Source organism: Erpetoichthys calabaricus, chromosome 6 (genome assembly GCF_900747795.2).
Source record: "Erpetoichthys calabaricus chromosome 6, fErpCal1.3, whole genome shotgun sequence".
NCBI classification, from domain to species: domain Eukaryota; kingdom Metazoa; phylum Chordata; class Cladistia; order Polypteriformes; family Polypteridae; genus Erpetoichthys; species Erpetoichthys calabaricus.
In genome coordinates this window covers 176,202,252-176,226,034 of record NC_041399.2, presented here as the reverse complement: position 1 = coordinate 176,226,034, position 23,783 = coordinate 176,202,252, and the positions used below count along the sequence as shown (strand labels likewise).

General features: G+C 35.6%; 1 protein-coding gene across 13 annotated transcripts in view; it reads right to left on the bottom strand.

The window, feature by feature from the left end:
- Positions 1–23,783, bottom strand: part of dip2ca (disco-interacting protein 2 homolog Ca) — a 559,093-nt gene that overhangs the window by 58,001 nt on the left and 477,309 nt on the right. For 8 of the 13 annotated variants that reach the window (XM_051929039.1, XM_051929043.1, XM_051929046.1 and 5 more), the window contains 8 exons: positions 16,350–16,464; positions 15,684–15,885; positions 14,827–14,936; positions 8,368–8,448; positions 7,995–8,118; positions 7,120–7,241; positions 5,012–5,123; positions 5–114 (listed from right to left, as the gene is read on the bottom strand). In XM_051929039.1, coding sequence (XP_051784999.1) covers positions 5–114; positions 5,012–5,123; positions 7,120–7,241; positions 7,995–8,118; positions 8,368–8,448; positions 14,827–14,936; positions 15,684–15,885; positions 16,350–16,464 — 976 coding nt within the window. The remainder of the gene's footprint in view (positions 1–4; positions 115–5,011; positions 5,124–7,119; positions 7,242–7,994; positions 8,119–8,367; positions 8,449–14,826; positions 14,937–15,683; positions 15,886–16,349; positions 16,465–23,783) is intronic. The other 5 variants (XM_051929041.1, XM_051929045.1, XM_051929044.1 and 2 more) reach the window with 1 other exon arrangement.

Sequence of the window (23,783 nt, the reverse complement as noted above, 5' to 3'; positions counted from 1 at the left end):
ATACCTTTACTCCTGCAAGCATTCCTGTTGTGGATACACTAAAATCCAGATAAGCTAATGTGTCTGGGTTCAAGGGCTTGTAAATCTGCAGTGGCCTTTTCTTTGGCAAGTCATCTAAAGATACAAGATAATACAAGAAATGTAAAAATATTACCTTAGTAAATTTAAAACAAATAATCCTTCATAGAGTCTGAAAGATGAGAGTGTGCATCTGCTGTTATAATAAACTAGAAATGCAGATTATTTTGTCATCAGGAATGTTGCAGCACTGAAAATTAAAAAAACAAAAACAAAAAAAATAAACTGAGGATGTGACTCTGTAATGTGACTCTCTGCTGAAATTTATTTAAAATTGGAAGATTTTGTTTTGGCTTAAACGTCTAACTGAAAATTCTGACATTTCTAATTATTCAACTCTCATATTAAGAGAACTAACTGTTGGCCAGTTAGTTTAAAAATGTTGACCAAATACCAGGAAGTGTATCCAAAAATAAAATTTAAAAAGTTTGTAACACTAATTGCTACTTGCATCAATCCATTTTTAGAACTTTCTTATCCAGTACTGAATTACAGAAAGGTGTTTTTACTGGGACCAGTTCTTCAAAGGAAGTCATCAAATTAACAATAAAATAATTTATCTAGGCTTTAGGAAGAAACTGGACTTGCAAACTATTTTATTTCATACAATTATTTAGAATATAAAATGTTAATTTCAACAACAAATTAATACAGTTTGTATACGGTTTAGAACAGGGAAAATACAATTTTAGGCAGGTACACTAGTACACAATACGGAGTCTGATGAGTCCGAGTTCAGCCTTTGGCTTCAGCGAAAACTTTGAATATATCTTACACTGTAGAACTCCTGGACAGCAGAGCAAAGAGCATTATTGTGTGGTTTACTGCACAAAAAATTAAATGCAGCTATGATGACTTGGACCTAACTCATAAATAGAGGGATGTATTATGTAGTACTCAGAATTGGGTTAATCTGTATTTGTCCCATTTGAACTACTTGTATAACTAAGCATAAAATGAAGTCTGATCTTTTTGTGCATATTTTGGCCTGAAAAAGTAGCAATATGTTTTGACAAGATTGTAAAGTATACTGTAATTAAACATCATTTATAATGTACTGTTCTTTTAAGACACAATACAGTACATAGAAAAGGCTGTCCATGGGACTTTCACTCTTCTTCATATAGACTATAATGGTAATTGATTGTCAGATTATTTTTTTTAAATTAAAGCTACAAGTACACTACCTAAAAATCATACGAAGTACAACATGTTAAACTTCACTGACATGTTTATCAAGGGTTGACTAAAGTGATGTTTCATGTAGTAAAAAAGAGTTGTAATGACCTGATCTCAAAGTATATACAATGTAGTCAAATAAAATGCTATAAATTATTATTAATCATTTTGCCTGTAACTACTGTTGGATGGTATCTACATGTAAATAATTTTCTAGTAGTAAGGTCTTAATTTACAATCTCTAGTGTAGAAGGATTGTTGATGAAAAGTCACATGCCATACTAAAATCATTTCAGAAAAACATGATCTGTCTTAATAATATCCACAACATTTTTATGTAAGATTTAATTTCAAAAGGCGAGAAAACACTACTTTCCTTTTAGAACATGCTGCTGTACAAAACTTCAGCTAATATGTGCCTTCTAAACATTTATCTTGACAGTGTGAGATTTCACTGATTATGGCAAAAGTCGAATGTTGCGTTTACTTTCTTTGAGTTTTTATTTATTATTATTAATTGTTAATCGGCAGTGAGCACAAGCCTGGTGAGCTGCCAGCTATTATAGGAAATAGTGTAGGACAAAAATTATTCTTAACAGTACACAGACTGTATAATGAAGCAGTTACATGGCATAGTGTGAATTTGTCATATCCTTTGTATATGCATACATTTAATAAACTTTGATTGAACTAATTGACAAGACTGTGGTGTACTTAAAATATTTAAACTTCTAGGTAGTTGCAATTAAGCTAAATAGCTAATAGCTAAAAATTGAAAGAGGCCATGAATTTGTGTGTACTAAGCTGTAAGCTTTTTAGGAGCAGTGGTTCAGTAGTACATACAGTAGTATGCATTATTAAGAATAATATATAACATAAATGGTATTCCAAAAGGTTTTTTTCTGATCTTTTTGTGGATGTGCTTAATGCTGTCTTCATCTTGCGGATGACACCATGATCATAGGATGCATATCTGGGGAGGATGAAAGCCACTATCTAAATCAAGTGGACTGTATGATAAACTGGTGCAATAAAAACTCTCTCACTCTGAATGTAAAAAAGACCAAAGAAATAATATTTGATTTTAAGAGACAAAAATCTGTATGTTCACCCATTGTAGTTCTGGGAGAGGAGGTAGAAATAGTGAATGAATAGAAATACTTAGGATATTACCTAGATAGCAATCTTAACTGGAATACAAATACAAAAAAAATATTTTCTAAATGCAACCAGCGTTTATTTCTCCTCCATAAACTCAAACTATTTAAAGTAGACAAGGACCTCATGTTGTCCTTCTATCGCAGTATGATCCAGTCTGTGATCACTTTCAGTTTCATTGCCTGGTTTAATAGTCTGACAAACCAAAACTCAAAAAAGCTCCAGCAGATTACAAAGTATGCAGCTAAAGTTATTGGGGCTGATGTAGATGATTTGACTAGTGTGTATCAGAGGGCAATGCTAAAGAAACTGGAAATCATCTCAACTGATGACAGACATCCATTACATGTAGAACTAAACTTCAGTAAATCAGGAAGGATAGTTGCTTTGATAACCCACACAAATCGCTCCAGAAACTCCTTTCTTCCTAGTGCCATACGACTTTTCAATAAGAAATATCGGAGATAATGTTTAAGGTTTTGATATATATCCTGTTACCTTTTTTTTTTTTTTTTTGGTGTAAATATGTTTTATCTAACTGCCTTACCTTAACCTTTCTTATTTCTATTTGTCTGTTTTTAATTTCATTCTGTCTGTTACCTGTTATTAGATGCAACTGAGAAGGCAAATTTCATGTTTTCTTGTGTAAACATGTCTAAATAAAGAAACATAAACCTAAACCTATGATATTCTTTACTGTCCATTTCTAAAGAAAGCTCTTGCTTGCTGGTCATCTTTTTGCTTTCTTTACTTTTGTTTTAAGAACATACTTTTTAGTCACGTTTAGAACATAATTTAGAACTTTAGGACATATACATGGAAATAATTTAGTGGTATGCGTTTTATTGTCTTTAAGATTTGTATCATTATCATGATTTTCATACTGCTTTTCCATTTACTAATAAGCATGTCAGAGGCGTTTGCAGCATTTCAGTATTCAGTTGTGTTTGCCCCATGTATGCTGTGGTTGTGTTTAACTGTCACTATTAGGATACAGTTAGAGAAATTAGAGAAAAATACAGATTAACAGGGAAACAGGAGAATAAGACAAGAGAAAAAATACGAATTATTTAAATTAGATCAATTAGAGGTGAACTGACTCACGGACTGTGAAACTGGTTGCCACACTGAGTCCCCAGGACCAAGTTCAAGAATCGCTGCATTAGTGTTTATTTGAAATTTATTTGTGAAACACATCATTAACTCTTATTTGCAATGTACAGCATATGTCTTTGCAATGTGTTCCTAGAATTAATAAGAACGTTTATGAAAAATGAAATGTGAAACTAAATACCTTGTTTAAGGTGTTCTTAAATGGTTAAGAAGGGGTGTGTGTTTTATCATGGAAGGGTTTTGGATGAACCTAGCCTAAAACATAGATACTTTTATTCCCATGCCCTGATTGTTTGTTACATAGACCCACACATCTTTTGTTCTCTTATTCTTGCAGTCACCTGGCCTAGAAGGCGACACAGAACACAGATGCAATTCACCTACCACTGGTACTATGGATTGGAGCGACTTCACCCAGAACTGACTGCTACTGTGCTTCACTTCTCATTATCAGAAGGTGTCTCACTTTTTCTCTATACCTCAGATGGCAAAATACAGCATCAAGCTAAGCAACAATAGTAGGCAATAAACTTTTATTTAGTCATTCTAGTATTTGACATTCTTACATATCCTTAATGCATCAAAAGCAGAAGAAAAAGCAATTAAGTGTGGCCAAATCAATTATACAACATGGCTGTTTCAGAAGCTGTCATAGACAATGCTGGCTGACACACCCAATGTGTGTGGTGTTCCGTCTCTTAAAGTTACGTTGTTGCATTTCAAAGCATGGGTCTTCTTGGTAACTGTGTTCTTCCTGGTTCTCTCACTTCAATACTTTCACATTATGCTCCTGATTTTTAAAACTTGTAAGGGCCAAAGTTAACACACTTTGCTTCCTTCTGTCCAGTGTCACTTCGACAGACTGTATCAGCACATGTTCACAAGGAGTTCATGTATGAATACAACCAAAGGTTTAAGGGTGTCACTTTTAAAAACAAGTGGAGAGTCCAGAAAATGACGACAAGAGCTTGACCTTTCTCTAAATCCTACTTGTCTGCAAAAGGTGTGGGTCTTTTCGTCTGATGACAGAAAAAATTCCCTCTCCATGACAGTCCTTTTGTCTCTACTAACACTTTCTGTGTTTAAAACTTGTTGCTTTTACAGAGATCAAGATGTCAATTAAAGAAAAAGTGCATTTACAGATTAAGCTTATTTGTCCATAACTATATTATCTGTAACCCTTCTTAACACATTAACATGAAGAATACCATCTACTACAACAATACAATCACATTCCCCTAAAGTGTGTTTCTACCTTGGTTAAAGTGCAATTATAACTGCATTTGAACTGCAAAAACTGATTATCTCTAAAATGCTTCATAATGTTCATGCAAAATTGTTACGGATGGTGTTTGTAAACAAAAAAAAATGATAAAAATACCACTGAAACTTACAGAGAAATCAGAATTTACAAGTAAAACCAAAAATATTAAAGGAAACATATTTCCAGCATGTTTTTGAGATAGGGATTAATATTTCATACCTGTATCCAAAACTGGAGGCCATGTCCTAATGTCAACAGCTGCAGAAGCTTCTCTTGACCGTAGCAATTTACAGATTATTTGAGATGTCATAATGCAAGCTGACCGACTAACCTAAAAAATTCAAATCAATTGGATGAGACTGAATCATTTATTACTCTTGACCTAAATATGCTCTACTGTGTTTGACCTGTTCTGAATGATAAAGTACAAAACAGAGCTGATATTTACAAGGGAGGTATAGCAATAATAATAATAATAATAATAATAATACATTTTATTTATATAGCACCTTTCATATGACTTTATAATTGAGTTTAGAATACAATGATACTATAAGCAGTGGCATAATCTTTTTATTTTTGTATTCAGTAAATGAATCCAGATTTATACTGAATTAAGCAAATTTGTGAAATTAATAGTTTTATTAAAAATACCAATAATAATAATGAGAACACTAACACTGTCTAAAAGCATTTAGCAAAGGACTAAGTAAAAAAAACTATTAGCAAAGAAACAAATCAGAAGTGGTTCCACTAGAACATATGACAGTTCCTTTCCAGAATTAATCTCAGAATACAACAATAAGAAAGGCAAAGGTATGCTATTCAGCCTCTTTTCATCTATGATTCCTTCTGGGCCACAACTGTGTGGATTAAAAATATAGAAACCTCTAATATTGTCCAAATTCAATTTAGTTTCCTTTACTTCACTGAATATTCCAATTTGTCCTCTTGCTGCCAAATGAATGTTAATTTTTGCACTGTTATTATTTGATGGACAAACACTTTATAATTAATACTGTCATTAGGTGTCTTCACATACTGTAAATCCTCCCTTAATGTACTTTGTAAATATGCTGCACAATTTTCTGAAAAGGATCATAGTGATCTAAAACAGTTATAGCTATAGCACACCAATAAAGGTGTTCATCATTTTGCATCAACTGATACAGGTGACATACATCTGTAGTGGTAACAGTGTCTTAAGTTCTTATCCAAATAAATTCTCATTTGCTCATAAACCAGATGGGAGACATAATCCCTCTAACATATTATGGTTATCCTTGAAATGCGCTTTCATCAAGTGACTTCTCTCTCTGTAGATGCACAGCAATAGTAAAGTTACTCAAGGAAGTTCTCTCAAGATTGTTACCTAATTACAGAAATGAGATTAGCCTCCGTGCAAAGGAAGTGACAAACTACAGATGGACCCATTTCGTGAAAATCTTGAGAAAACATAAACATTGCAAAAAAAAGGTCCCTCCCAAAACTGAATATCCTTAAAAAAAATTTTAATATAAAGTTAACTATGATATTTTACATTTTTCAGTATTCAAAACAAGTGTTGCCTTAGCCTTATCCAGTAGAGAGACTGTATTTGTTGATAAGAGTCCTCTGGCTGCTGGAAAATTAATTATCAGACTACAGGTACCACATGTTGTGCAAATCAGAATGAAGCTGCAAATTTGTTGGTTCAGGTTCACGTTAGGTAAATTTCCCTTTGCACATATTTAAACAAATCTATATATTGCAGTATTTAAACAGAATTTTATTTTACTTCTCTTCCTGCATCACACATTTTATGATATCGCCAGTCTTTCAAAGTGCGTTCAGTCTGAAATGTGTTAAATAAAACAAGATTAGGTGGACGAATGGTTGATGCAACACATTCTTTGAATTCAGGTCTCAATTCATACTTTGTCTTCTTTACAGAAGGCATTTTATGCCCAGGAGCCAAACAAGTATATGCTTAAATGTCAGACTGAAACTATTGCACAATTACTATTTTTTCCTTTATTTACTTTTTTCCTATATAAGTTAGATGCAATTTTATAAAAATCAATCTGGGATATTTTTACAGTAATATTGTCATTAGATTATTTAATGGTGAAAATAAATATAAAATTCTGATTTTTCATGATATTACTCTTGCTGATGAATTACAAAAAATGAAAAAGAGTTAAGTTCCTGAATAGTAAACCACCTATAAAACTTACCTGATACAATAAAATATAGCTCTAACCAGAAAATATATTAGTTACATAACCAACAAAAAAGGAAAATATTCCTTTATTAACACATGGTTAAACTGGAAAATACTGACTAACCTCCACTATCATCTTCACAGTTGGCAGGGTAGTTGCTATATTCTGTGGATGTGGAGGTCGGACTGTTATTGGCACACAGCCTGCATAGAGGCACCCATAAAATGCTGCAATCAGGTCTATTCCTGCATGAAGGACACAGAAGAAATTTCTTTCTTTCAAACTGTATCAACAATTAATCAAATGGTACGGTATATAATTCAAAGCGCTAGCAAAAGTAACTTATGAATACAGTAAATGGAATGGTGAGCTTATAGCATAAAGTCCCTTTGTCAGTATTTATTGTACTTTGAAAGGTTCATTTCATTACAAACCTATGTCTTTTTGAATACTTCTTTAAACATGAAATGCTGATGAATTCATAGACTATAATTCATGATAGAATTACATACTCAAGCAAAAACTTTCTCCTTTTATGATTAATAATAAAACCAAATAGAAAAAATAATCAACATTATTAAAAGATTCAGTGTGTCAGTTAAAAAATTATATATTTAAATGTTATGTCTCAATATCACTTGACCTGTAGTCACTGTATAAATGTATTTCATAACTTACACACTGGCAGAACTAAGGGTCTATTACAGTATTTGACTGTTGCTATTATTTATTTATTTTAAATTGGACACACTTGTGAAACCAAGAGGTCACACAGAACAGTTTTATTGTTGCATCCATTCATCCTTCCTATTTTGCTTACCTTGTTAACAAACTTAGGAACAACTTCTGTTATTACAATTCACCTGAGCAGTTTTGTAACTCCAGAGGAAATGGTGGGAGGAATCAACAGTTTCCAAGGAGGACACCCACTTAATTAATTTTGAAAAATATGCAGAAAAAAATCAATAAACACCCTTTTCAAATCCATGTTACTTTACCTGGTGGGTATACCAGCGCTACATGTTCACCATCCTGCAAGTGGCCTCTCTCCCCCAACATTGCAGCAATCTTTTCTGCTCGCTTGTGCAGCTGAAGGCATGTTAAAGAGTTTGCTATTGTTCCCTATTGGGGGGAAAAATTGTAAACTTGTTTGAAGATTATCACTTAGTAACAAGAGCAACTGACATAGATTTCACTTTGTTGCTATGAGAGTAAACTTGCCATCAATATGATCAGTTAGTTAAATGATAATTTCCTTATAAATCTAAATGAATATTTAGCTATAAAATAAACCCAAATAGCTTTCCTGATGATAAGCTATATAAAATGAAATATAAATCTGCTGAATAAGATTACTGTGCCAAATCTTACCCTTGAATTCAGTAGCGTGTAAAGTATATGATCCGGCGTAGTCTGTGCTCTCCATTGTAAAACCTCTGAGAGAAAAAGGAACTAAAAAAAATAAAATAAAATGAATTACTGAAAATGTGTTCATTTTCCAACAAATCATATATAATACTGTTCCAAGTGGCTGCCATTTAAAACTGAAGACAGTGACTTCAAGAGTGTAATTTTCACATAGGGCAGCAAAAACTCGTACTACTGATTGTTCAGATCCCCAAAACATTTTAACTGTCTCATGATGGAAGAATCAGAATGTTTCTATGCCTTGCAAAGTCACATAAAACAGAATGAAATTAAACTTGTCAAAAAAAGGTTTGATTTTCCACTTGTATATTTACAAAAATCCAAGTTTAAATTCACACTCAAGTCTCAAACATCACTTTTAAAGTAATTCTGATCATTTTAGTAGTGAGCGCTAATATTCAGCTGAAAAATGGAGAACATTATGGAAAATGTAATGCAGTCCTTTAGGAAAGTTACAGATGTGGTTTGATCTAATCTATATAGAAGAACATATTTATGCAATACTAAGTAACATGCTTACAATTAAATATTTTGAGAATCAAATGACCATTTGTTGAATTCTAATTATTTCTGCAGACAGATTTGATATTATAAATTATGCTGAATTTTACAGAATATGGATTTGATTTGTTTTTGATAGCAATGTGGATCCATTAATATTGTATATATTTTTATTGTAGTCATAGTCACAGAACGACAAAGCTCATTTCTGCAACAATAAGAACATAAAAAGAAATTTGACGAGAATGGGCAATTTAGGCCCTGCAGCTCGCCATCTCCTATTCCTGCATCTCATAAGAGTGCATCCAGGTTTTCTGCTAATGGTATATTGCTTAGTATCCATGTAGCTGTTAACTGTTTCCCCAGTAGGTGACGAAGAGTATAGTAATCCTGTGAAACAGCAAGATAAGAGACACAGAGTTAGCTGAATGGAACATAATATTCTGACACAATTCCTTGATCATCTGGAAAGAGAAATGAATATAAATGTGGAAAATATGGCTTAAATGTTTCTCTCTATTATATAAGAAAAATCTTACGAGACTTTTTCAGAGAGACAAGATGAGACATTTTCATAGAGTTAATTGCATGTCCCGTGAGACGAGACTTTGTGTCAAGAGATGAATTGAAAACCTAACATGTCCAAGTGGGGGCGGAAATAAAAGACAAACAGTAGGAGAAGAAAAGACAAAGAGAAGAAGACAAAGTAGAATGTCATAAAGAGGTTCAAAAACATTGGCGCGATACACATGCACAGCAGGTTAAAGTTTATGAAAGTCTCAAAAAACTGATAGTAAAGATCACATTAGCGCTAAGAAGCGGAAATTATTACTCAGTGAAATAAACAACGAAAAGAGATCGAATTTATGGACATAGGTGATATGACAGAAATATGTAGATATTGGTTGGCTTTAAAGTTTAAGTCGGAGACTGATAGACCGTCTAATTTGTGTTGCCATCAGGGAAAATTAGTGTTTCTTCCCATTGAAGAGGCGTATCCACGAGAAATAAAAGATTTGTTATTTGGTGAAAGTGAAATCCACAAACACTACAGGCAAAATAGCTGAATCTACAATAATTTGTTTGCGTTCGCATCATACAATGCTCAAAATGTAGATTTACACGATTCAGGACCATACGCTATGAGAATCTGTGGTCCCTCAACAATTAAATCAACTACAAGTTTAATTTCAAAGAAACCACAATTCAGTCAGGTTTATATTTATGATCACGGAGAAGCGATGCAACCTAGAATTGAAAGAGTTAAACGATCGGACATATTAGAAATTCTACAGTTAATAATGGATACAAATCCATACATCCAAAAGTATCACACTTTGTCCGTGTTTTTCAGATAAATTTCGTATAAAGAAGTTTTCTTGGATTTCTATATGAATCTGAAAGATCACGCTCGCATATATAATAAACCAACATGTGACGAATTGCCAGCGATAATAGTTTCGAAAGACGGAGATATCAAAGAGAGAGTTGATATTCGTGTTTATCCAAAAGCACAGCATGCTTCGTCGTAAGCAGCAGATCCGGGAAATGACTAGCGCGTAGGGCCTGCACGGGGGTTGGCGAGCAAAGCAAGCAGGGGGCAGAGCCCCCTAGTTCTTAAAACAGAAAAAGTGAGTAATATGTACTTTAGTTTTCAGTGAATGAAGAATGGTTAGGCAGGTTTTCTAAAAGGAGGTCAAAACCTTAAAGGCACCATTTAAAGCAGCCACATGAGGAATTTGTCCTAAATATCTTCTGGACACTTTAGATGATACCCATATATATATTCTTTTTTGCTTTCAGTAATAGATTTTCAGTTAAGGAAAACTTCAGCAAAATGTGTCCTTAGTCATATTACACTTCAACAAATGTAAAATGGTCTAGGCCTGGCAGTGTTTCCTAAACTCGGTCCTGGGGAACCCCTGTGGCTGCAGGTTTTTGTTCCAACCGGATTCCTAATCAGTAATAACACCTGATAGCACTGATCTCATTTAATTACTGGTATTTTTTTTTCTTTTATTCGACATTCAGAAAAGCATAGCAGCATGATTTTTACATTTATAAGACATTTAGAAATATTTCTGCTTTTGCTATAGATTTAAATGCTTAACTCTCTTTTGTTGATTTCATTATATTTTGCCCTTTCTCTGTGCAGTTTTTTCCCCTTCGTTGTATCTTAATAATGACAATTTAAAACGAGCAGATCAGACACCCAGGCAAACAACACTGAATAATCAAAGGCTGCAACTACTTTACAGTCAGACCCACTAATTAGTAAATAATGGATTAATTAAACATTTAGAATTGTTTAATTAAGAAAAGTAGAATGAAAATCAAGATGAAAATACTGTTAAAAAGAAAAAAAAACACATTATTCCTATATAACTGCTTGGTACATTTTAATATTTTTTTGTTTTAGCAAACTTAGTTTTCTAATTTCTATATTGTTCCCTAAACACATAACTTGGGAAATATCAGTTCACTTAATTAGCCCAGGAGTTCAATTAAAAACAGAAGCTGGCTGGAACAAAAACCTGCAGCCACAGGGGTTCCCCAGGACAGAGATTGGGAAACACTGGTCTAGGGCAACAAGAGTGGAATAGGATGGGTTCGGCAGCATCGATAAGCTGTAAGGGACACAAAACAGTACTGAGTATACAGGTTTCATAACAAACTCATAATATCAAATGCCGCCATGTCTCTGTCCATCTTTTTTAAAGTATGGAACTTAAAAATTCAAACCTAATGAAAGCATTTTCTTCATTCCTTAACTAATAAAAAATTTGTGAAAACAGTAATTACAAACAAAATAAAAATAATAATTAAAAAAAGATGCGCACACACTCACGCTGGGCCTGATTTTCAAATGACAGAAAATGAAGAATGGAAAAATTTCAGCCTGTGAAATATGTGGAAGGGTTTGAATGGTCTAAAAAGTCTGCTAGAGTAAACCAATTAAAGAATGACAGTATGCAAAGCTCATTTTTACAAAGTCTATTCATATGTTCTACTGTGCACCCAAGTCCTAATATACTGTACTCCCTTTGGTAAATATTTCTTTTTTGCTAGGTTACAATTTTAGACATAGCATAAGTGTAGCTTTGACATTTTACTTAAGAAATTAAAAAAAAATAAAACATATGCTGCAGAATTACTACTACTGGCATTAATGACAAATTTTAAAAATCTTTAGTTTGAAATTTGAATTAAATTGCTCACAATTTGCACATATATTGTACATGGCTTACTGTTAATTCTCATTATATAGTATATCTAAAATTTTGTGGTTATTTACTTTTTAATAAATGACAATCCACTTTTTGTTGCATCTAATGGTACCTAATAAATAACAAACTTGATTATTTGTAGTTCCTCTCTTGATGGCTGGTGTCTATAGTATTGCCAATGTAGAACATTCTGTTTTCCCCCTGTGGATGCTTTCTTTCAAGCAAAAGATAACAATGGATTGTTTCTCTTCATGACTTTTTGTATTGTAGAGTTTTCAGTATTAACAGTTAAATGGCAGCTGTATATCTGTATATTTTAACATCAATCCTACAACACCTCATGAAAAGTGAAAAGAATATTATCAAGCCCACTTGTTGCAATTCAAATGATCTATTGAATTTTATTTTGGTTTTCCTCTCACTGTACGAAATGTCCCTTTGTTTGAATTATGATACCGTTCCTGCATGACAATTAACTACAGGTATATAGGGTCATTACTGTCTCATCTACAGAGTGGAGTAAAATTCTTTCTTGTGTTTGCTCATCAATATGCACAACACTGTCACTCTCTTGCAGCATGGTTAATCAGGTAATCTTCATGCTATTTCTAAATTCTAATGCAGTCCACATGGTAAACCTTCATTTAGCTTTGTGCCCCCATATGTTGACTTTACTGTAAACTCAGTATTTAGCTGCAAACTTAAGGTACATCACTTCTTGATTGCTGTTATAAAAAAATCTTTTTTTAATTTACCACTATTATTGTGAATTATCTGGCCAATTCTTTTCTGGTTCTTTTCACTTAACTTTCTTCCATGTGCAGTACTTGAATAAAATACTGAACTGCTATATTGTATTTTTTATGAGAAAACAATGAAGTGTGTGGCATGCAACAAACTACTGATTGATGAACAATATGTAAAATTAAAAACAAAAAAAAATTCCAGATTTTTACTTCTCCTGAGCATATGACTTGAACACTGGATATATGCAATTTCTGGATATATTTATAACATTCAGAATTTTCTAGAACTGCTGGCAAGAAAATAATCAGTTTTAATTTTGAAAAGTGTTATACTTGTCCAAAAGAGTAACTGAAAATCTCTACATTTTAGGTCTGTTTTATTTTATAATAATATTTTATTCTTACATTTATAATAAAACAGTTATAATTTACAACTGTTGCAAACTACACATTTAAGTGCTGAATTATAGTGTAAATATTCATTATACAAGAAAGTGAATAGTAATGTTACTAACAGGGTTTTGGCCCTGTATTACAATTTCAATCAACCTTTCACTTGAAGTTTTATTTCAATTGACGTTGGTAAGCTGCAATTTAGGTAAAAACATGAAAGAAAAGAAACCTCAATAAATGACAAGATCTCCAGTAATCTATTTAGTCAGGGAATCTAAGATTTTTGTGTCTCTAATGCTCATCAATAATGTCCTCCTGGCCTCATCAGACTATGACCTCCAGTCCACACTGGATAGTCACAAATGTGTATAATGCACTCATAATTAAACTTAACACCTATAAAACCTGAGGTCATGGTTGTGATGGTGTGGGTTGGCCTGAACCTGACACCGGTGCTCGCAATCACAAGTAGCTGATTATGGGATTTTAATACACCCCGCTTTCATTTTCTTAGTGTCACAACTCCATTCAAGCTCACAGCCCCTTTGAACTGCAGTCATGACAAACCAGTACCTGGGTTTGCAAGCATTGTAGTTTGTCGGTAAATTTAAAATCCATTTATCTGATTTTTAGTTGCTACAATCAGTGACGAGCCACAAGCCATTATCAATATTAATTTTAAGTAAGACTAGTAACTAAGTTCTGGAAAAAAAAAAAAAAAAAACTATGAGAAAAACTGAACTTCTGTAAAAAGGCTGCTGCTTGCACAGCACCTGGAGGTAAAAGGTAATCATTGATATGTGGGTAAAAAAAATGTATATACTGTATTGCTAACCTAGCCATTTTATCTATCCTTCAGAATTTTAAAGTGGAAATATCTGACTCAATGCTCTGAATGAATTTGCTAGTAAGAATATAAAAGTAAACAAAAATGAACTGAAAATGAAGGATGATGGCAATACAACACAGTACAATAAATTAAAGATAACACAAAACACAATTTGATGAATTTCTGATTTAAATAAAACAGAAATGGCAATATTAAGATTAAGAGTTCTATTTGTATATTTCTCATTTTATTCATTTTCTCACTGAGAAATATAACAGGTAAGGATTTAAAATGTCATTTTATAAACAGACAGAGAATATTAGCAGTAAATCAAATAAAATGGAAAAAATGCAAGAGGATCCCTTGGCCCTCAGGAGATCCCATCAACCTAGAAGATCGTTTCATCATCTTTAATTCTTCACTTTTGGCAAAGAGTGTTGTCTAATTTAATTTACAAAAATACATATAATAAATGATGACATGAAATGAAAAAATGATTAGGCAGAGGGGAAAAGTTGATCAAGATTTAAATTAATGAAAACAAGACAATCAAAAGGTAAATAGCAATTACTTATTTGCTATTTTAAAAAATTAAACATGGAATGCATCATGATGCTCTGTAGCCATTACATGTTTTAATTTTTTTAGATTACATTTTGAAAATCAAGCCCTCTACTACTCCTGGATGACACACAAACACACACACCTTTCTTGCCTGGTCATTATCTTCAATCTGTCCAAGGTCCCGTCCACTGGCTTGAGCAATGCGTTTTCCAGACACCAAGTTTCCTACCATCACAGAGGCAGGACCAATTTCTGTGAAAGGGAAACAAAAGCCAAATGGTGGTGAATGACAGTGAATTCTTCATTTTCTGTACAGTATATAATGTACTTTATCTGTTCATTCTTGGAACCATTTGATCCAGTTGAAAGTTCCAGCAGTCTGGATTCACCCTACCCTAGCCAAGCCTGGATGGTGTTACCACTCCATCACACAGATCACACACAGCCACACTCTAACTCACAGAGAGCAATTTTATAGTCAACAATTAACCTAACATGCAAAGTCTTTTGGGGGAGTGTGGAAGGAAAACTAGTGTACCTGGAAAAAACATATACAGAGAAGGAGAGAACAGATCCCGAGCTACTATTTGAACCGAGAACTCTGGAGCAGACAGGATTTTTTTAAAACTTTGAAATGGCCTACATTAAACAGATTATATACCAGCAGTTTAATTAAACATCTGCCAATACCTTTCGTTTAATATTCTGCATACTGTTTTAGTAGTCTGAAATTTCCACCAGTCTGATTTTCAAAATGTGGAGAAAATAGGGAACTTCACAGAGAAGGCAGGAGAAAGCCAGAGCCCAAAGCACTGTAAGATGGTAATGTCTATCAAATGAATATTCATCTATCAGAGTACTAATCAAACCAGTTTAAATAGTATTAGATACTCAAAACAGCATCAACACTCAACAAGATTAACTAAAATTCTTAAGACTGTGAAATCATTTGTATAAACACTTTTACTACACATTTATTACAATACCCCTTATACTAACCTGGTTGCTTTTGTCTTGGTTTGGGCAAGTTGGTAACACAAGTGTGTGGACACATCAGTACATTGCAAGGATGCAAAGAGCCTTCCAGAAAAAGCTGTTTGGTTTCTGACAGATGAATGCCTCCAAGGGGCGTTTTTGGCAGTGTGTTGGCTGGCACAAGTGCTAAACAGTAGACACCTACCTGGTGAATACTGTCTATTGCCTAAAAATAAAGACAAACAACTTTGTATTTAGAAATCAAAGCTATTTGTTGATTCTGTGTGAAAGGTTTGAATCAGTACTGCTGATCTGTAATAACAATTTCTGCATATGCAGTTATTAAATGCAATACTAGTTCAGTTTTAGAAACATTTTTTAAGAAATCCACCCATCCAATTTAAGTTACTTAAAATATACAGTACCTTAACTTGCAAAATATAGTTGAATTTGATATCCACAAACTAATATAAAAGTGCTTCACACAATTTTATCCTACAAATTTACTATATGGCACAAAAGCAGTAGCAACATACAGTAATTGTAACTGGCAAATAGTGTATTGTCAGAATTTTTATTTATTGCTTTCAATTTAAGAGTATTGGTTTAGAACATAATATTTAAAAAAAAAAGTCCTATAATTACAATTTGCTAAACACTTTTTGCAGTCTTGAAACATATTGTACATACCTGTAGAACTCTGCTCATCCACTGGAAACTGTCTTCCTCTGTTGAGTCTGGTCTTTGTTCTGCAACAATCACTATGCGCTCATCATGAAGAACAGTTATGGAGAACACAGCTATTCTGTAAAACAATGAAAAAAAATATTGAAAAATAGCACTTAACAATTAATAGACTTTGTATACTGCTCACAGTAAAATTATCAACATACATCAGAGATACATTAATGGGACACTTCAAACAAGTCAGATTCATATAAAAACTAGAGTGAATTTTAATTTGCACACCTCAGTACATATCCCTGTATTTGAAGATGCTGTGCACACTTTGTATATTTTGAATATATACTGTATTTGTGTTTATTTAGTTTAGTTATTAATTTTCGTATTTGTACTAATATGACAAAGAATATGTGTGACCTAAAAATTAGAGCGCTGTATGTTATTCATATATGATCAGATATCCTTTCTCCGACTCATAGACATTTTTTCTGAGAGTTAATTTTTATGCATACACGTGCAGATAAAAAAATGTGGGTGTTTCTTTAACATATTGTTAGGATGTGCTGATGTCAAAAGTCAAATTCTGCTTCTCACCTGAGAGATTATGCAAGGGAAAAGGGTGCATTAAGATTCAAAGTGAACCTTACTTTAATTTAAAAGCTTAAACAGTAAATGCAAGGGCCAAAGCTCTGGCCACTGAGCTTTGCCTTCAACTATAAACATTGAAAAACAAGATAAATCTTTATAGGAAGCGATACTAATTAAATTGAAATCAGTTTCTTTATTGTCTACACTGTCATCCCTGGTCTTCTGCTGGGGCAAAGGACAACACCAAGAGAAGCAACTTTCTGACTGAATAATATAAAATATAATTTTTATGTGACACTCTACACAGAAAAGGCAACGTAGCTTGTTTCCAAGACATTGATATTTGGGGTCATGAAAGGGGCAAGGAAGTACAGACAACATTCATGTGTAACAGCATCAATAAAACACAGACAATACCTTTTATATATGTGTTTATTGTTCAAGTATGATAAAAATTTTATTTGAATCTTTCTACCTGAACTAGCCTTTTAAAGTTCTTGAAGAGTTAAAGCAAGAAGAAAAAGAAACAAGTACAACGTAGAAATTTCCTCTGGATGGGGTGCAATTCTTTTAAGGCAGGACATATTTTAAATGAAGTTTAATGTATCAGGAGGGCTGGGAGTTATTAATTGAAAGTGGTTTTGGCTGAACACAAATACTAAAGATTTATGGTGTGTGAAGCCCAGGGCACGTACCCCAACAGAAACAGGCAGGACACTAATTGACACACAGCACACAGTTTATTTATACTGCTATCTTCCACAGCACACAAGGCAAAAGCACAGAGCACAACAAAGTCCTTCAGCCGCCAGTCCTTCCGCCTCCACTCCTCCTCGGGCTTTGTCCTCTTCCTCCTGACTCTGGCCACGAGTGATGGTAACTGACCCCTTTTTATAGGGCACCCAGAAGGACTCCAGGTGCCCAACAAGCTTTTTCTGGCCACACTTCCGCCACAACTGGAAATAGGGCCCTGAAAACGTCCATGCGCTGTCTGGCGTTGGCCATGGGCCCCAGTAGGGTTGAGATCCTGTACTCGTGACCTGTGGCCCTGCTGGAAATCAAGGTGGATGCCCTCTGTCGGTCATGGGGAGAAACTGTCCTGGAAATACTCTCTCTCCTGGTCCTTCCATAATCAGGGTGTCCTGGCTGGGTAAGGGCTGTCACAGGTATAAATACTATGCTACTGATATCAATATCCACTCAGAATCAAAGCTTCACAAAGGTACATTTTTTTTCTTTGGGAACATTTCTTTAACAGTGCAAAAATACAAACTGTGAATCTTAAACTTTTGTTATACAGAAACAAACATGACCAACAGAATCTAAAACACTAGAACCTGTTAATTTTTTGGAAGCTTTACAATGACAGTGGCTAGTCATTCTGTGACAGTTGTTGAAGATTTCACACAACTCTAACCCTCTAGCATCAATAATACTACTTATCAGGTGCCAAACTCCACCCTTAACATAGACTTAGGTTCATTCATGACCACTCTTTTATTGATATACTATTGAGAAGAACGTCAAATATTGCCATGTATCTCTTCTTTCAGTACCAGTTAATAATTACCTAATTTTTTCTTCAATATTACCCTCAAACCATACATCAGCCTGTTCTCTAAACCTATTTAGTCTGCTACATGGTTACAGGAAGAGTGCCTGTCCCGAATATAATGCAAGCTACTGAAGAATGAACCCTGGATATGATGTCAGTCCAGAACACACTCATGCAAACATCCACACTAACTAACTGGCTCATTTCTAAATTCTCAATTATCCTGAATTACATTTCTTTGCAATGGTGAAGGAAAACAAATGTACTTGGAATAAATCCACATGGACGCAGAGAAATTGTGCAAAGCTGTCACTGACTCCAGTGAAGCCTGGATAGGAACAGAATCTAGAGCTGTAAGGCAGTTTGGCTAACCACTGCATCAGCCTTTTGCTAGTAACCATAATCCACATTATTTTTGCCCTTTGCAGGATCACTGCCATAGCATATAAGAGAAAGCAGACTCATTATTAGTTATTGATGCCCATGTATTTTAAAATCACGGTAGGTCTCAGTTTTTTTTATTCGGTATTACTCAAAATACTTCTCAGATTGCAAGCTATTTTTTGTTAATAAGGAACCATATTTCACAGATCATTAACTATTTTCCATTTACGTAACAGTTGATTCTTAGTCTTTCTTAGAATTCTACATTAAGTGTTAGATGCATGTTTATTCTAAACTATTAAAAAGAAAATTAAATTTGGTAGGTAAACTAATTGTAATTCAGTTTTGTTTAATATATACCAGTCAAAGAAGAGCTGTTAAAAGTATAATTTTATATGTGGTTATTCTGATAGCCTAACGGTTACAGTACTGCAAAAATGAAAATGTCCTAAAAGAGCCACACTAGAGACACAGAGAGATATCACCATTTTATTTGCACCAACCTATTGCGTACTCTAGTAAAAATGCCTTGAACATACAGTATCAATCATCTCCAGAGGCAGCATAATTTTATTTATTATTTGTAATTGATTAGAGGGTTTCATGTGTATATTTATAAGTACAAAAATTAAATAAAATAACAGTAAAACCTTTTTTTCCAGTGAGGCAAATTTTAAACAAAGAAAAAAAAAAAAATTATTAATACTGTAAAAATGATGTATTTATGCCAGATCCAAAAACAGCACATCAAGATTCCTTAACTCTTCAAAAGATAATTCACGTAACAAAATTGTCAGTGTTATAGTGTTTCCTTAAATAAAAGACAGTAACATAACTATTAAGCCCAATCTCTTGAAAATTTATATCAACATTACTCATCACTCCTCAGGGTGCTTTTCTTTCTTGAACAGTAGGCAAACTCAAGTCATCTCTTGATCTACTGTCTGGGAGTGATCGCAACAAACCGAAAAAAAACTTTTTTTGTTTTACTTCAGCAAACATAGTGTACAGTAATCCCTCACTTATCGCGGGAGATAGGTTCCAAGGCCGACCGCGATAACTGAATTTCCGCGAAGTAGGGACACCATATTTATTTATTTAACGTGTATTTGGACGTTTTTAAACCCTCCCTGTATTGTTTACAACCCACCCTTTACTCTATTAATAACAGGGACAACTGCTAAGCAATATGAAATCGGTAGATAAGCTTACACTTACTGTATAGCGAAGTACACGTAGCTATATATGACGTGATGATGGTGATGAATATGCTGCGCAGTAAAATGATGACACTTGCCTAATGCCTGACTTTATTGAAAAGAAATAGGCTCGTAGGCTCGCTGGCTCTCAGCTGCACACGCACTCTGGCGCTCTCTCTCTCTCTCTCTCAGCAGCACTGAGACCCTCCCCCTCCCCCCTCTCCTCTCAGCTGCACGCGCACTCTGGCGCTCTCTCTCGCTCTCTCTCAGCAGCACTGAGACCCTCCCCCTCCCCCCTCTCCTCTCAGCTGCACGCGCACTCTGGCGCTCTCTCTCTCTCTCTCTCTCTCAGCAGCACTGAGACCCTCCCCCTCCCCCCTCTCCTCTCAGCTGCACGCGCACTCTGGCGCTCTCTCTCTCTCTCTCTCAGCAGCACAGAGACCCTCCCCCCCCCCCCTCTCCTCTCAGCTGCACGCGCACTCTGGCGCTCTCTCTCTCTCTCTCTCAGCAGCACTGAGACCCTCCCCCTCCCCTCTCTCCTCTCAGCTGCACGCGCACTCTGGCGCTCTCTCTCTCTCTCTCTCTCTCAGCAGCACTGAGACCCTCCCCCTCCCCCCTCTCCTCTCAGCTGCACGCGCACTCTGGCGCTCTCTCTCTCTCTCTCTCAGCAGCACTGAGACCCTCCCCCTCCCCCCTCTCCTCTCAGCTGCACGCGCACTCTGGCGCTCTCTCTCTCTCTCTCTCTCTCAGCAGCACTGAGACCCTCCCCCCCCCCCCTCTCCTCTCAGCTGCACGCGCACTCTGGCGCTCTCTCTCTCTCTCTCTCAGCAGCACTGAGACCCTCCCCCTCCCCCCTCTCCTCTCAGCTGCACGCGCACTCTGGCGCTCTCTCTCTCTCTCTCTCAGCAGCACTGAGACCCTCCCCCCTCTCCTCTCAGCTGCACACGCACTCTGGCGCTCTCTCTCTCAGCAGCACTGAGACCCTCCCCCTCCCCCCTCTCCTCTCAGCTGCACGCGCACTCTGGCGCTCTCTCTCTCTCTCTCTCTCTCAGCAGCACGGCTATTCGTATACCGAGTGTGCATTTGTGAACCGAGGTTCCACTGTATATTTAAAAACCCGCGAAGTCGTGAATCTGCGAAAAGTGAACCGCGAAGTAGCGAGGGATTACTGTATATAACCTTACAGCACTGCAAATATTAATAATTTTTAAAGGAGAATAGCAGGTGTTACTGTAACACACTTATCAGTGCTTCAGTTTTACAACTTCAGGAACCTGGGTTTAACTTCTGGCCTAGTTGATGTCTGTGTGTTGTTTACATGTTGTTCTGATATCTCTACTTTCCTCCAACATCTTAAAGACATGCATATTTGATTAGATAACAATACAGGCATGTCTCAGTTTATGAATGAGTTCCATGATAGAGGACATTCATACCCTTAGTTTGTTTGTAAGTTGGAACTAGCACTGAAAAATACCCATTAATGGGAAATTTGCAAAAATGCATATTGCTTTATTATTTATTTTACAGAAAAAAATTTCAAACATGTTAATAAAGTTAACAGTGAACATCACATGTTCAAATCACAAAACACAGATAATTTAAACTAATAGGAGGACTTCTGGTTGAGCAAACGCTGGCGTGACTGGTCACCGCTGCTCGTCGGTAACTTTTTGTCTTCTTTAACTTTTTTTACGATTAACTTACAATCTAATGGACTAAGCAACTGTTTTCATTTTCATTTTGTGCAGATTTATTCATTAAGTTTTATTTTTCAATCAGTTAAAGCTAGACTGATTTCTAGCTCAACTGGCAATTTTGGCTGTGTATGGACTATTTTTCAGCCTAACCCCACTTTGAAACTTACTTGGCTTTGTTCTCCGGACATCTGAGCTGTATGCGTCTTCGCTTAACATGTGGATCAGTAGGATATTTATTTGGTTCGTGTTTGTTTGGTCCCTCCTGCCGCTCGCTATCCTATCTGCGACAGGCCTCCTTCAGTACTCAGCTGCCGAGCTTCTCTGACTACGCTTTCACCTGTCCAAGCCTCTGTTGATTGGCCTGTATCTCCACCTGGACTTCGTATTCCTCCCCTGTCGAAGATACATCCACCGTGGGTCCCGCCGGAGTATCCAAGCTAACAGTTCGAAAATAATAAACTCCATCTGGTCCAGTTCTCGAAGTTCTCCACGTAATTTAGGCAGAGTCGCTGACCACAGTGTGTTAGCCAGCCTAGCCTGGTCGGCTAACACCGTTGCTAAATGTGATAACGCCGTTGTCAACTTCGGTCTGTTGAACATCCGCTCACTTACAAGCAAGGAGCCTCTCATCCATGATCTCCTCACTGATCGTAAGTTTGACTTTTTCTGTCTAACCGAGACATGACAACAATCTCATGACTTTTCCCAACTTAACGAATCCACTCCCCCAGGGTTTGTTTACATCTCTCAACCCCACGGCTCTGGCAGTAATGTATCGTGAGAAGTGGAAAGTCCTCCCGTTGTCTGTTCCTGCCTTCAGTTCATTTGAATCTCTTGTGTGTCAATTAACTGGACCTATTTCTACTATTATTGCAACTGTTTACCGGGCCCCTAAATCAAATAATGACTTTCTGAACGACTTTGCTGTTTTTCTTACACACTTATCTACTGTTTCATCAAACATAATACTTCTGGGGGATTTCAATATACTTATGGATAATATCAATGTCCCTATTACTAGAGACTTTACATCCTGCCTTGAGAGTTTTGTATTTCAGCAGCATACTGATGTTCCCACTCATTCCAAAGGACATATCTTGGACTTGATTTGCTGTTCTGGAGTTAACCCCCTTGATTTTACTGTAGATGAACTCCCCATAACTGATCATTTTCTTATTGCATTCAATGTTAAACTTGCACTTTCCAATACTAAGCTTTCCCGTCTCATGTCTTTCCGTAATATTAAGAATATATTAACTTAGATTCTCTTTCCTCTACTATTGATTCCCTTATGGATATTCATAATTTATCCACTCCTGAAGAACTGGTCTCACACTATAACACTGGACTTAATGATATTCTTAACTCTGTCCCTCCATTAAAAACTAGATCTGTTTCTTTCTCCTTTTCTGCTCCCTGGTTCACGCCTGAACTTCAGGTTTTGAAAGCCAAAGGCCGGCAACTTGAACGGTTGTATAAAAAACTGGATTCTTTGTTCACAAACAGATGTACAAAAACCACATACTTTATTACAAGGACTGTATTGCCCAAACTAAATCTAACTATTATACTCACATTACTTCTTCCAGTGAAGGCAACACCAAGTCATTGTTTTCACTGCTTAATAATATCACACAACCCCCGGATTCTTTACCTTCTCACCTTCACTCAACTGCTTTTTGAAATTCCCTTATGTCCTTTTTTAAATGAAAAAAATCCAGAAGATTCACCAGTCTCTCTGTACGGATTCCTCCAGTACTTCATTTGAATTTCACCCACCAACTCACTCATCTTCCTCTTTTCAGCTTCCTACTTTCTCAGATATCTCAGATCTTGTCTGTAAGTCTAAGCCATCCACCTGTCAACTGGACCCCCTCCCTACAGTTCTGGACAAACCCTGCCTCCCCTCTCTGATCCCTCTTATTTCTGCTATAATCCACTCTTCTCTCACTACTGGTACTATTCCTTCATCTTTTAAAACTGCTGCAATAACCCCAATACTGACAAAACCTGG